The 15,114-nt window shown below is 61.0% G+C and overlaps 1 protein-coding gene across 1 annotated transcript in view; it reads left to right on the top strand.

The window, feature by feature from the left end:
* LOC140405519 (nck-associated protein 5-like) overlaps positions 1–15,114 on the top strand; it is a 49,143-nt gene that overhangs the window by 2,554 nt on the left and 31,475 nt on the right. The window contains exons 2-3 of the mRNA XM_072494067.1: positions 4,016–5,340; positions 9,515–9,728. Coding sequence (XP_072350168.1) covers positions 4,232–5,340; positions 9,515–9,728 — 1,323 coding nt within the window. The 5' untranslated portion in view covers positions 4,016–4,231. The remainder of the gene's footprint in view (positions 1–4,015; positions 5,341–9,514; positions 9,729–15,114) is intronic.

Raw genomic sequence — 15,114 nt, 5'->3', positions numbered from 1 at the left:
GATAATAAACTCATTGTGACTAAGGGGAAGAGTAGACAGGGAAGAGATGATGAACACAAAGCGAGAAGTGTAGCAGGTTAGGCAGATGAACTTAGGGCTTGGATTCGTACCTGGGAATATGATGTTATTGGTATTACGGAGACTTGGTTGAGGGAAGGACAAGACTGGCAACTAAATATCCCAGGGTATAGATGCTTCAGGAGGGATAGAGAGGGAGGTAAAAGGGGTGGAGGGGTTGGAATACTGATCAGAGATGATATCACAGCTGTGATTAAGGAGGGCACGATGGAGGATTCGAGCACTGAGGCAATATGGGTAGAGCTAAGAAATAGGAAGGGTGCAGTAACATTGTTGGGACTTTACTACAGGCCTCCCAAAAGCGAGCGTGAAGTAGAGGTACAAATATGTAGACAGATTATAGAAAAATGTAGGAGCAATAGGGTGGTCGTGATGGGAGATTTTAACTTCCCCAACATTGAATGGGACTCGTGTAGTGTTGGAGGCGTAGATGGAGCAGAATTTCTAAGGAGCATCCAGGAGAGTTTTTCAGAGCAGTATGTAAATAGTCCAACTCGGGAAGGGGCCATACTGGACCTGGTATTGGGGAATGATCCCGGCCAGGTGGTGGAAGTCTCAGTCGGGGATTACTTTGGGAATAGCGATCACAATTCCGTAAGTTTTAGGATAGATACTCATGGACAAAGACGAGCGTGGTCCTAAAGAAAGAGTGCTAAATTGGGGAAAGGCCAAGTATAACAAAATTCGGCAGGAGCTAGGGAATGTGGATTGGGAGCAGCTGTTTAAGGGTAAATCCACATTTGAAATGTGGGAGTCTTTTAAGGAAAGGTTGATTAGACATGTCCCTGTGAAAATGAGGGATAGAAATGGCAAGATTAGGGAACCATGGATGACGGGTGGAATTGTGAGACTAGCTAAGATGAAAAAGGAAGCATACATAAGATCTAGGCGACTTAAATCTGATGAAGCTTTGGAGGAATATCGGGACAGTAGGACAAATCTCAAACGCGCAATAAAGAGGGCTAAAAGGGGTCATGAAATATCTTTGGCTAACAGGGTTAAGGAAAATTCCAAAGTCTTTTATTCGTATATAAAGAGCAAGAGGGTAACTAGAGAAAGGATTGGCCCACTCAAAGACAAAAGAGGGAATTTATGCGTGGAGTCAGAGGAAATGGGTGAGATTCTTAATGAGTACTTTGCATCGGTATTCACCAAGGAGAGGGACATGACGGATATTGAGGCTAAGGATGGATGTTTAAATACTCTAGGTCAAGTCGGCATAAGGAAGGGGGAAGTTTTGGGTATTTTAAAAGGCATTAAGGTGGACAAGTCCCCAGGTCCGGATGGGATCTATCCCAGGTTACTGAGGGAAGCAAGGGACGAAATAGCTGGGGCCTGAACAGATACCTTTGCAGCATCCTTGAGCACGGGTGAGGTCCCGGAGGACTGGAGAATTGCTCATGTTGTCCCTTTGTTTAAGAAGGGTAGCAGGGATAATCCAGGGAATTATAGACCTGTGAGCTTGACGTCAGTGGTAGGCAAACTGTTGGAGAAGATACTGAGGGATAGGATCTATTCACATTTGGAAGAAAATAGATCAGTGATAGGCAGCATGGTTTTGTGCAGGGAAGGTCATGTCTTACAAACCTAATAGAATTCTTTGAGGAAGTGACAACGTTAATTGATGAGGGAAGGGCTGTAGATGTCATATACATGGACTTCAGTAAGGCGTTTGATAAAGTTTCCCATGGCCGGTTGATGGAAAAAGTGAAGTCGTATGGGATTCAGGGTGTACTAGCTAGATGGATAAAGAACTGGCTGGGCAACAGGAGACAGAGAGTAGTGGTGGAAGGGAGTGTCTCAAAATGGAGAAGGGTGACTAGTGGTGTTCCACAGGGACCCGTGCTCGGACCACTGTTGTTTGTGATATACATAAATGATCTGGGCGAAGGTATAGGTGGTCTGATTAGCAAATTTGCAGATGATACGAAGATTGGTGGAGTTGCAGATAGCGAGGAGGACTGTCAGAGAATACAGCAAAATATAGATAGATTGGAGAGTTGGGCAGAGAAATGGCAGATGGAGTTCAATCCAGGCAAATGCGAGGTGATGCATTTTGGAAGATCTAATTCAAGAGCGGACTGTACGGTCAATGGAAGAGTCCTGGGGAAAATTGATGTACAGAGAGATCTGGGAGTTCAGGTCCATTGTACCCTGAAGGTGGCAACGCAGGTCGATAGAGGGGTCAAGAAGGCATACAGCATGCTTGCCTTCATCGGACGGGGTATTGAGTACAAGAGTCGGCAGGTCATGTTGCAGTTGTATAGGACTTTGGTGAGGCCACATTTGCAGTTCTGGTCGCCACATTACCAGAAGGATGTGGATACTTTAGAGAGGGTGCAGAGGAGGTTCACCGGGATATTGTCTGGTATGGAGGGTGCGAGCTATGAAGAAAGGTTGAGTAGATTAGGATTGTTTTTGTTGGAAAGACGGAGGTTGAGGGGGGACCTGATTGAGGTTTACAAAATTATGAGAGGTATGGACAGGGTGGATAGCAACAAGCTTTTTCCAGAGAGAGACAGAGAGAGAGACAGAGAAAGAGGGAGAGACAGAGAGAGAGAGAGAGACTGAGCGACACAGAGAGAGACAGAGAGAGAGAGGGAAACAGAGAGAGAGACAGAGAGAGAGGGAGAGACAGAGAGAGAGGGAGAGACAGAGAGAGAGAGACAGACTGAGCGACACAGAGAGAGACAGAGAGAGCGACACAGAGAGAGACAGAGAGGGAGACAGAGAGAGCGACAGTGAGAGAGAGAGACAGAGAGAGTGACAGAGAGAGAGAGTGACAGAGAGAGAGAGAGACAGAGAGAGAGAGAGAGACAGAGAGAGTGACACAGAGAGAGACAGAGAGAGAGAGACAGAGGGAGAGAGAGACAGAGTGAGAGACAGAGAGACAGAGAGAGCGACACAGCGAGAGACAGAGAGAGAGACCGAGAGGGAGACAGAGAGAGAGCCAGAGAGAGCGACAGTGAGAGAGAGAGACAGAGAGAGTGACAGAGAGAGTGACAGAGAGAGAGACAGAGAGACAGAGAGAGAGAGAGAGACAGACAGAGAGAGAGAGACAGTGAGACAGAGAGAGAGGGAGAGAGAGACAGAGAGAGTGACAGAGAGAGTGACAGAGAGAGAGAGAGAGACAGTGAGACAGACAGAGAGATACAGAGAGAGAGAGAGAGGGAGAGAGAGAGAGAGACAGCGAGAGAGAGATACAGAGAGAGAAATGGGGTATGTGGGGAGTAAGGGGAAGATAGGAGAGAGAAGTGAGGAGAGAGGGTAAGGCAGAGAGAGAGGGAGTAAGGGAGAGAGGGAAAGAAGGAGGGAGGGAGAGAGAGAGAGAAGGAGGGGGAGAGAGAGGGGGAGGGTGGGTTATGAGGGAAGGACAGAGAGGGAGGGAAGGCTGGAGAGAGAGAATGAGAGACAGAGGGGAATGAGGGAAGGACAGGGAGAGGGGGAAGGAAGGAGGGAGAGGGAGGGACACGAGGGAGGGACACGAGGGAGGGACACGAGGGAGGGACACGAGGGAGGGACACGAGGGAGGGACACGAGGGAGGGACACGAGGCAGGGACACGAGGGAGGGACACGAGGGAGGGACACGAGGGAGGGACACGAGGGAGGGACACGAGGGAGGGACACGAGGCAGGGACACGAGGCAGGGACACGAGGCAGGGACACGAGGGAGGGACACGAGGGAGGGACACGAGGGAGGGACACGAGGGAGGGACACGAGGGAGGGACACGGGGGAGGGACACGAGGGAGGGACACGAGGGAGGGACACGAGGGAGGGACACGAGGGAGGGACACGAGGCAGGGACACGAGGCAGGGACACGAGGCAGGGACACGAGGCAGGGACACGAGGGAGGGACACGAGGGAGGGACATGAGGCAGGAGGCGGAGATTGAATGTCGGTGCTATTTTGTTTTTCTCTCTCTTTTTTTGTCAGGTGGTAAGCGGAACCTCCTGCCCGCCGACCCCAGCCTCCTGCCCTCCGACCCCAGCCTCCGTGACCCCCACTTCAGCCCCTGTGACCCCGACCCCAGCCTCCTGCCCTCCGACCCCAGCCTCCTGCCCTCCGACCCCAGCGTCCCGCCCTCCGACCCCAGCCTCCTGCCCCCCGGACACCCCGCGCCCTACGGCCGAGGCGCCCCGGGCTCTCTTCATGGACGGGAGCCACATCCTGGAGGTGCTGAGGAAGCTGAAGGAGGCCAACTCGCTGGTACCCCGCCGCCCGCAGCCCCTGGCCGAGCCTGGAGGCCGGGCCGGGCCTCCCTCCCCCCCTCCTCCCCCGCCCCGGCCCCCCGCTGGGGCCCAGCGTAGCCCTCCCGGGAAACCGGGCCTCCTCCTCAGGCTCAGTCCCCAGCCTCCCAGGGCCTCGTGGAGCCGGCCCCCGGGGTGCAAGGAGCAGCCGCCCGGCCCAGCGGGGGGAGAGCCCCGCCCGGCCTCCCGGGCTAGGCCCCGGCCCGGGGAGAGGGACCGGGGGGGCCGTTCCCCCCGCTCCCTGAGGAAGGAGTTGGGCCTGTCGGCCTCCCCTCTCAGGCCCGCCCGGGAGGGCAGCGAGGACACCTCGGTGTCCAGCGCGAGCCGGGCCCGTAGGCCAGCCCTCCAGGCCAAGGCTGTAACCCAGGCCCTGGCCCTACCTCAGCCCCAGGCCCTTCCTCCGCCGCAGGCCCAGGCCCAACCCCAGGGCCTCCGGAAGCTTCCTGGCAACGCCAGAAGCCCGGTATCTCCGGGAAAGCTGGCCAGCCAGAGGGAAGCCACCCCCAAGGGCGTCCCCAAACCCGTGGGCCCAGCCCAGGGCGAGAGGGTACCTCCCGGGGCAGGGCCGGCCGAAACCCGGCCCCTGGCCCCGCAGGCCCCCTCTACCATCGAGGAGAAGGTGATGAGGGGCATCGAGGAGAACATGCGGCGGTTGAGGCCGCAGGCTGGAGACGCCAAGCCGCTGAAGGTGCCGGCTGGCGGGGGAGGCGGGAGCAGTGGTGGGCCCTCCTCCCTGGCCACCTGGTTTGGATTCCACAGGAGCAAGCTCCCGGCCATGGTGCTGGGCAGGAAGGAGCAGGCCGGGCCAGCTGGGCAGAGGGGAGAGGCCCAGGCTCTCGGCCGGAGGAGGCCTCACAGGGACCAAGAGGCCAAGAGAGGCCTCCCTCGAGACCCAGGGAGGGTGGGCTTCAGGGAGGAGGCCGAGGAGGAGGTGGAGGAGGAGGGAGTGCAGGCTCCAAGCGTTGGCACAGGAGAGGGGACTGACAGCTTCATGCAACAGCTGCTCAACAGGTAAAGGCGTCAGCCCCCCAGTCCCCACCACCATTCTCCCCCCAATCCCACTCTCCCCCACCCCCATTCTCCCCCCACTCCCATTCTCCCCCCACTCCCATTCTCCCCCCACTCCCATTCTCCCCCCACTCCCATTCTCCCCCCACTCCCATTCTCCCCCCACTCCCATTCTCCCCCCACTCCCATTCTCCCCCAACCCCATTCTCCCCCCCACACCCATTCTCCCCCCCACACCCATTCTCCCCCCCACACCCATTCTCCCCCCACTCCCATTCTCCCCCCACTCCCACTCTCCCCCACCCCCATTCTCCCCCACCACCATTCTCCCCCCACTCCCACTCTCCCCCACACCCATTCTCCCCCCACCCCCATTCTCCCCCCACTCCCATTCTCCCCCCACTCCCACTCTCCCCCCACTCCCACTCTCCCCCACCCCCATTCTCCCCCACCCCCATTCTCCCCCACCCCCATTCTCCCCCCACTCCCATTCTCCCCCACCCCCATTCTCCCCCCCACCCCCATTCTCCCCCCCACCCCCATTCTCCCCCCACTCCCATTCCCGCTCCCAACAACTCTCCCATCCTCCAATTGTTGGGCTGGAGGAGGTTACCGAGATAGGGAGGGGTGTAGGGGCTGGAGGAGGTTACAGAGATAGGGAGGGTTGTAGGGGCTGGAGGAGGTTACAGAGATAGGGAGGGGTGTAGGGGGCTGGAGGAGGTTACAGAGATAGGGAGGGGTGTAGGGGCTGGAGGAGGTTACAGAGATAGGGAGGGGTGTAGGGGCTGGAGGAGGTTACAGAGATAGGGAGGGGTGTAGGGTGATGGGGGAAGTTACATAGATAGGGAGGGGTGTAGGGGACTGGAGGAGGTTACAGAGATAGGGAGGGGTGTAGGGGGCTGGAGGAGGTTACAGAGATAGGGAGGGGTGTAGGGGACTGGAGGAGGTTACAGAGATAGGGAGGGGTGTAGGGGCTGGAGGAGGTTACAGAGATAGGGAGGGTTGTAGGGGGCTGGAGGAGGTTACAGAGATAGGGAGGGTTCTAGGGGACTGGAGGAGGTTGCAGAGATCGGGAGGGTTGTAGGGGACTGGAGGAGGTTACAGAGATAGGGAGGGTTGTAGGGGACTGGAGGAGTTTACAGAGATAGGGAGGGTTGTAGGGGGCTGGAGGAGGTTACAGAGATAGGGAGGGTTCCAGGGGACTGGAGGAGGTTACAGAGATAGGGAGGGGTGTAGGGGACTGGAGGAGGTTACAGAGATAGGGAGGGGTGTAGGGGGCTGGAGGAGGTTACAGAGATAGGGAGGGGTGTAGGGGGCTGGACGAGGTTACAGCGATAGGGAGGGGTGTAGGGGACTGGAGGAGGTTACAGAGATAGGGAGGGGTGTAGGGAGCTGGAGGAGGTTACAGAGATAGGGAGGGGTGTAGGGGACTGGAGGAGGTTACAGAGATAGGGAAGGGTGTAGGGGGCTGGAGGAGGTTACAGAGATAGGGAGGGGTGTAGGGGCTGGAGGAGGTTACAGAGATAGGGAGGGTTGTAGGGGACTGGAGGAGGTTACAGAGATAGGGAGGGGTGTAGGGGACTGGAGGAGGTTACAGTGATAGGGAGGGGTGTAGGGGGACTGGAGGAGGTTACAGAGATAGGGAGGGGTGTAGGGGGCTGGAGGAGGCTACAGAGATAGGGAGGGGTGTAGGGGGCTGGAGGAGGTTACAGAGATAGGGAGGGGTGTAGGGGGGCTGGAGGAGGTTACAGAGAAAGGGAGGGGTGTAGGGGCTGGAGGAGGTTACAGAGATAGGGAGGGATGTAGGGGCTGGAGGAGGTTACAGAGATAGGGAGGGTTGTAGGGGCTGGAGGAGGTTACAGAGATAGGGAGGGTTGTAGTGACTGGAGGAGGTTACAGAGATAGGGAGGGTTGTAGGGGCTGGAGGAGGTTACAGAGATAGGGAGGGGTGTAGGGGGGCTGGAGGAGGTTACAGAGATAGGGAGGGGTGTAGGGGCTGGACGAGGTTACAGAGATAGGGAGGGGTGTAGGGGCTGGAGGAGGTTACAGAGTTAGGGAGGGGTGTAGGGGGCTGGAGGAGGTTACAGAGATAGGGAAGGGTGTAGGGGGCTGGAGGAGGTTACAGAGATAGGGAGGGGTGTAGGGGGCTGGAGGAGGTTACAGAGATAGGGAGGGTTGTAGGGGCTGGAGGAGGTTACAGAGATAGGGAGGGGTGTAGGGGGCTGGAGGAGGTTACAGAGATAGGGAGGGGGTAGGGGGCTGGAGGAGGTTACAGAGATAGGGAAGGGTGTAGGGGGCTGGAGGAGGTTACAGAGATAGGGAGGGGTGTAGGGACTGGAGGAGGTTACAGAGATAGGGAGGGGTGTAGGGGGCTGGAGGAGGTTACAGAGATAGGGAGGGGTGTAGGGGGCTGGAGGAGGTTACAGAGATAGGGAAGGGTGTAGGGGGCTGGAGGAGGTTACAGAGATAGGGAGGGGTGTAGGGGACTGGAGGAGGTTGCAGAGATGGGGAGGTGTGTAGGGGACTGGAGGAGGTTACAGAGATAGGGAGGGGTGTAGGGGACTGGAGGAGGTTGCAGAGATGGGGAGGTGTGTAGGGGGCTGGAGGAGGTTACAGAGATAGGGAGGGGTGTAGGGGACAGGAGGAGGTTACAGAGATAGGGAGGGGTGTAGGGGGCTGGAGGAGGTTACAGAGACAGGGAGGGGTGTAGGGGACTGGAGGAGGTTACAGAGATAGGGAGGCATGTAGGGGGCTAGAGTAGGTTACAGAGATAGGGAGGGGTGTTGGGGGCTGGAGGAGGTTACAGAGATAGGGAGGGGTGTAGGGGCTGGAGGAGGTTACAGAGATAGGGAGGGTTGTTGGGGGCTGGAGGAGGTTACAGAGATAGGGAGGAGTGTAGGGGGCTGCAGGAGGTTATAGAAATAGGGAGGGGTGTCGGGGACTGGAGGAGGTTACAGAGATAGGGAGGGTGTAGGGGGCTGGAGGAGGTTACAGAGATAGGGAGGGGTGTAGGGGGGCTGGAGGAGGTTACAGAGATAGGGAGGGTGGGAGGGGCTGGAGGAGGTTACAGAGATAGGGAGGGGTGTAGGGGACTGGAGGAGGTTACAGAGATAGGGAGGGGTGTAGGGAACTGGAGGATGTTACAGAGATAGGGAGGGGTGTAGGGGGCTGGAGGAGGTTACAGAGATAGGGAGGGGTGTCGGGGGCTGGAGGAGGTTACAGAGATAGGGAGGGTCGTAGGGGGCTGGAGGAGTTTACAGAGATAGGGAGGGGTGTAGGAGCTGGAGGAGGTTACAGAGATAGGGAGGGGTGTAGGGGACTGGAGGATGTTACAGAGATAGGGAGGGGTGCAGGGGGCTGGAGGAGGTTACAGAGATAGGGAGGGGTGTAGGGGGCTGGAGGAGGTTACAGAGATAGGGAGGGGTGTAGGGGCTGGAGGAGGTTACAGAGATAGGGAGGGGTGTAGGGGGCTGGAGGAGGTTACAGAGATAGGGAGGGGTGTAGGGGGCTGGAGGAGGTTACAGAGATAGGGAGGGTTGTAGGGGGCTGGAGGAGGTTACAGAGATAGGGAGGGGTGTAGGGGGCTGGAGGTTACAGAGATAGGGAGGGGTGTAGGGGGCTGGAGGAGGTTACAGAGATAGGGAGGGTGTAGGGGGTTGGAGGAGGTTACAGAGATAGGGAGGGGTGTAGGGGGGCTGGAGGAGGTTACAGAGATAGGGAGGGGATGTAGGGGCTGGAGAAGGTTACAGAGATAGGGAGGGGTGTAGGGGGCTGGAGGAGGTTACAGAGATAGGGAGGGGTGTAGGGGCTGGAGGAGGTTACAGAGATAGGGAGGGTGTAGGGGACTGGAGGAGGTTACAGAGATAGGGAGGGTTGTAGGGGCTGGAGGAGGTTACAGAGATAGGGAGGGGTGTAGGGGGTCTGGAGGAGGTTACAGAGATAGGGAGGGGTGTAGGGGGCTGGAGGAGGTTACAGAGATAGGGAGGGGTGTAGGGGGCTGGAGGAGGTTACAGAGATAGGGAGGGGTGTAGGGGGCTGGAGGAGGTTACAGAGATAGGGAGGGGTGTAGGGGGCTGGAGGAGGTTACAGAGATAGGGAGAGTTGTAGGGGCTGGAGTGGTGAGGAGGGGAGTTGAGGTTTGTTGCTGGGGACTCTGTGATGTTCTCTGTGCCAATAGGGTTGAGGGGAAACATTCCTGGCTGACCAGCGAGCTGAACAAGGCGACATTGTACCAAAGCCGAGCGGAGCAGCAATCCAGCGGTCAGGCGGCGGATGCCTGGAGTAACGGACTGGTCAGTCGGGAGCACCTCGGCGCGAAGACCTCGGACGCCTTGAAGGGACCAGTCGTCAGCCACCTGCGCTGCAGCGAAGACATCCATCAATTGGAGAAGGTGACGGAGCCCTTGAAACCGCCAGAGTGTGGAACCCTGTTGCTCACGGATGGAGTGCAGGCCCTCCCACGGTGCGGAGCTCCCTCAGCACTGACCCTCCCACGGTGCGGAGCTCCCTCCGCACTGGCCCTCCCACAGTGCGGAGCTCCCTCAGCACTGACCCTCCCACAGTGCGGAGCTCCCTCAGCACTGACCCTCCCACAGTGCGGAGCTCCCTCAGCACTGACCCTCCCACATTGCGGTGTTCCCTCAGTACTGACCCTCCCACAGTGCGGCGCTCCCTCAGCACTGACCCTCCCACAGTGCGGAGCTCCCTCAGCACTGACCCTCCCACAGTGCGGAGCTCCCTCAGCACTGACCCTCCCACAGTGCGGCGCTCCCTCAGCACTGACCCTCCCACAGTGCGGAGCTCCCTCAGCACTGACCCTCCCACAGTGCGGAGCTCCCTCAGCACTGACCCTCCCACAGTGCGGCGCTCCCTCAGCACTGGCCCTCCCACAGTGCGGAGCTCCCTCAGCACTGACCCTCCCACAGTGCGGCGCTCCCTCAGCACTGGCCCTCCCACAATGCGGAGCTCCCTCAGCACTGACCCTCCCACAGTGCGGAGCTCCCTCAGCACTGACCCTCCCACAGTGCGGAGCTCCCTCAGCACTGACCCTCCCACAGTGCGGAGCTCCCTTAGCACTGACCCTCCCACAGTGCGGAGCTCCCTCAGCACTGACCCTCCCACATTGCGGTGTTCCCTCAGTACTGACCCTCCCACAGTGCGGCGCTCCCTCAGCACTGACCCTCCCACAGTGCGGCTCTGCCTCAGCACTAAGCCTCCCACAGTGCGGAGCTCCCTCAGCACTGACCCTCCCACAGTGCGGCGTTCCCTCAGCACCGACCCTCCCACAGTGCGGAGCTCCCTCAGCACTGACCCTCCCACAGTGCGGCGTTCCTTCAGCACTGACCCTCCCACAGTGCGGCGCTCCCTCAGCACTGACCCTCCCACAGTGCGGCGTTCCGTCAGCACCGACCCTCTCACAGTGCGGAGCTCCCTCAGCACACTGACCCTCCCACAGTGCGGAGCTCCCTCAGCACTGACCCTCCCACAGTGCGGCGCTCCCTCAGCACTGACCCTCCCACAGTGCGGCTCTCCCTCAGCACTGACCCTCCCACGGTGCCACGCTCCCTCAGCACCGACCCTCCCGCAGTGCGGAGTTCCCTCAGCACTGACCCTCCCACAGTGCGGCGCTCCCTCAGCACTGACCCTCCCACAGTGCGGAGCTCCCTCAGCACCAACCCTCCCACAGTGCGGCGCTCCCTCAGCACTGACCCTCCCACAGTGCGGAGCTCCCTCAGCACTGACCCTCCCACAGTGCGGCGCTCCCTCAGCACTGACCCTCCCACAGTGCGGCGCTCCCTCAGCACTGACCCTCCCACAGTGCGGCGCTCCCTCAGCACTGACCCTCCCACAGTGCGGAGCTCCCTCAGCACTGACCCTCCCACAGTGCGGTGCTCCCTCAGCACTGACCCTCCCACAGTGCGGCGCTCCCTCAGCACCGACCCTCCCACAGTGAGGCACTCCCTCAGCACTGACCCTCCCACAGTGCGGAGTTCCCTCAGCACTGACCCTCCCACAGTGTGGCGCTCCCTCAGCACTGACCCTCCCACAGTGCGGAGCTCCCTCAGCACTGACCCTCCCACAGTGCGGAGCTCCCTCAGCACTGACCCTCCCACAGTGCGCAGTTCCCTCAGCACTGACCCTCCCACAGTGCGGCGCTCCCTCAGCACTGACACTCCCACAGTGCGGCGCTCCCTCAGCACCGACCCTCCCGCAGTGCGGAGCTCCCTCAGCACTGACCCTCCCACAGTGCGGAGCTCCCTCAGCACTGACCCTCCCACAGTGCGGAGTTCCCTCAGCACTGACCCTCCCACAGTGCGGCGCTCCCTCAGCACCGACCCTCCCACAGTGCGGCGCTCCCTCAGCACCGACCCTCCCGCAGTGCGGAGCTCCCTCAACACTGACCCTCCCACAGTGCGGAGCTCCCTCAGCACTGACCCTCCCACAGTGCGGAGCTCCCTCAGCACTGACCCTCCCACGGTGCGGAGCTCCCTCAGCACTGACCCTCCCACGGTGCGGAGCTCCCTCCGCACTGACCCTCCCACAGTGCGGAGCTCCCTCAGCACTGACCCTCCCACAGTGCGGAGCTCCCTCAGCACTGACCCTCCCACATTGCGGTGTTCCCTCAGTACTGACCCTCCCACAGTGCGGCGCTCCCTCAGCACTGACCCTCCCACAGTGCGGAGCTCCCTCAGCACTGACCCTCCCACAGTGCGGAGCTCCCTCAGCACTGACCCTCCCACAGTGCGGCGCTCCCTCAGCACTGGCCCTCCCACAGTGCGGAGCTCCCTCAGCACTGACCCTCCCACAGTGCGGCGCTCCCTCAGCACTGGCCCTCCCACAATGCGGAGCTCCCTCAGCACTGACCCTCCCACAGTGCGGAGCTCCCTCAGCACTGACCCTCCCACAGTGCGGAGCTCCCTCAGCACTGACCCTCCCACAGTGCGGAGCTCCCTCAGCACTGACCCTCCCACAGTGCGGAGCTCCCTCAGCACTGACCCTCCCACATTGCGGTGTTCCCTCAGTACTGACCCTCCCACAGTGCGGCGCTCCCTCAGCACTGACCCTCCCACAGTGCGGCTCTGCCTCAGCACTAACCCTCCCACAGTGCGGAGCTCCCTCAGCACTGACCCTCCCACAGTGCGGCGTTCCCTCAGCACCGACCCTCCCACAGTGCGGAGCTCCCTCAGCACTGACCCTCCCACAGTGCGGCGTTCCTTCAGCACTGACCCTCCCACAGTGCGGCGCTCCCTCAGCACTGACCCTCCCACAGTGCGGCGTTCCGTCAGCACCGACCCTCTCACAGTGCGGAGCTCCCTCAGCACACTGACCCTCCCACAGTGCGGAGCTCCCTCAGCACTGACCCTCCCACAGTGCGGCGCTCCCTCAGCACTGACCCTCCCACAGTGCGGCTTTCCCTCAGCACTGACCCTCCCACGGTGCCACGCTCCCTCAGCACCGACCCTCCCGCAGTGCGGAGTTCCCTCAGCACTGACCCTCCCACAGTGCGGCGCTCCCTCAGCACTGACCCTCCCACAGTGCGGAGCTCCCTCAGCACCAACCCTCCCACAGTGCGGCGCTCCCTCAGCACTGACCCTCCCACAGTGCGGAGCTCCCTCAGCACTGACCCTCCCACAGTGCGGCGCTCCCTCAGCACTGACCCTCCCACAGTGCGGCGCTCCCTCAGCACTGACCCTCCCACAGTGCGGCGCTCCCTCAGCACTGACCCTCCCACAGTGCGGAGCTCCCTCAGCACTGACCCTCCCACAGTGCGGTGCTCCCTCAGCACTGACCCTCCCACAGTGCGGCGCTCCCTCAGCACCGACCCTCCCACAGTGAGGCACTCCCTCAGCACTGACCCTCCCACAGTGCGGAGTTCCCTCAGCACTGACCCTCCCACAGTGTGGCGCTCCCTCAGCACTGACCCTCCCACAGTGCGGAGCTCCCTCAGCACTGACCCTCCCACAGTGCGGAGCTCCCTCAGCACTGACCCTCCCACAGTGCGCAGTTCCCTCAGCACTGACCCTCCCACAGTGCGGCGCTCCCTCAGCACTGACACTCCCACAGTGCGGCGCTCCCTCAGCACCGACCCTCCCGCAGTGCGGAGCTCCCTCAGCACTGACCCTCCCACAGTGCGGAGCTCCCTCAGCACTGACCCTCCCACAGTGCGGAGTTACCTCAGCACTGACCCTCCCACAGTGCGGCGCTCCCTCAGCACCGACCCTCCCACAGTGCGGCGCTCCCTCAGCACCGACCCTCCCGCAGTGCGGAGCTCCCTCAACACTGACCCTCCCACAGTGCGGAGCTCCCTCAGCACTGACCCTCCCACAGTGCGGAGCTCCCTCAGCACTGACCCTCCCACAGTGCGGCGCTCCCTCAGCACTGACCCTCCCACAGTGCGGCGTTCCCTCAGCACCGACCCTCCCACAGTGCGGAGCTCCCTCAGCACTGACCCTCCCAGGGTGGAGCTCCCTCAGCACTGACCCTCCCACAGTGCGGAGCTCCCTCAGCACTGACCCTCCCACAGTGCGGCGCTCCCTCAGCACTGACCCTCCCGCAGTGCGGCGCTCCCTCAGCACTGACCCTCCCACAGTGCGGCGTTCCCTCAGCACCGACCCTCCCACAGTGCGGAGCTCCCTCAGCACTGACCCTCCCAGTGCGGCGCTCCCTCAGCACTGACCCTCCCACAGTGCGGCGCTCCCTCAACACCGACCCTCCCACAGTGCGGCGCTCCCTCAGCACTGACCCTCCCACAGTGCGGCACTCCCTCAGCACTGACCCTCCCACAGTGCGGCACTCCCTCAGCACTGACCCTCCCACAGTGCGGCACTCCCTCAGAACTGACCTCCCATAGTGCGGCTCTCCCTCAGCACTGACCCTCCCACAATGCAGCGCTCCCTCAGCACTGACCCTCCCACAATGCGGCGCTCCCTCAGCACTGACCCTCCCACAATGCGGCGCTCCCTCAGCACTGACTCTCCCACAGCGCGGCACTCCCTCAGCACTGAACCTCCCACAAAGCAGCGCTCCGTCAGCACTGACCCTCCCACAGTGCGGCGCTCCCTCAGCACTGACCCTCCCACAGTGCGGCGCTCCCTCAGCACTGACCCTCCCACAGTGCGGAGCTCCCTCAGCACTGACCCTCCCACAGTGCGGCGCTCCCTCAGCACTGACCCTCCCGCAGTGCGGAGCTCCCTCAGCACTGACCCTCCCACAGTGCGGCGCTCCCTCAACACTGACCCTCCCACGGTGCAGAGCTCCCTCAGCACTGACCCTCCCACAGTGCGGCGCTCCCTCAGCACTGACCCTCCCACGGTGCAGAGCTCCCTCAGCACTGACCCTCCCACAGTGCGGCGCTCCCTCAGCACTGACCCTCCCACAGTGCGGAGCTCCCTCAGCACTGTCCCTGCCTCAGCACTGACCCTCCCACAGTGCGGCGCTCCCTCAGCACCGACCCTCCCGCAGTGCGGAGCTCCCTCAGCACTGTCCCTGCCTCAGCACTGACCCTCCCACAGTGCGGAGCTCCCTCAGCACTGACCCTCCCACAGTGCGGCGCTCCCTCAGCACTGACCCTCCCACAGTGCGGCGCTCCCTCAGCACTGACCCTCCCACAGTGCGGCGCTCCCTCAGCACTGACCCTCCCACAGTGCGGCGCTCCCTCAGCACTGACCCTCCCATAGTGCGGAGCTCCCTCAGCACTGACCCTCCCACAGTGCGGAGCTCCCTCAGCACTGACCCTCCCACAGTGCGGCGCTCCCTCAGCACTGACCCTCCCACAGT

Source organism: Scyliorhinus torazame, chromosome X (assembly GCF_047496885.1).
Source record: "Scyliorhinus torazame isolate Kashiwa2021f chromosome X, sScyTor2.1, whole genome shotgun sequence".
NCBI classification, from domain to species: Eukaryota; Metazoa; Chordata; class Chondrichthyes; order Carcharhiniformes; family Scyliorhinidae; genus Scyliorhinus; species Scyliorhinus torazame.
Note: the sequence above shows the minus strand (reverse complement) of the source record. Positions and strands in the feature narration are given on the sequence as shown.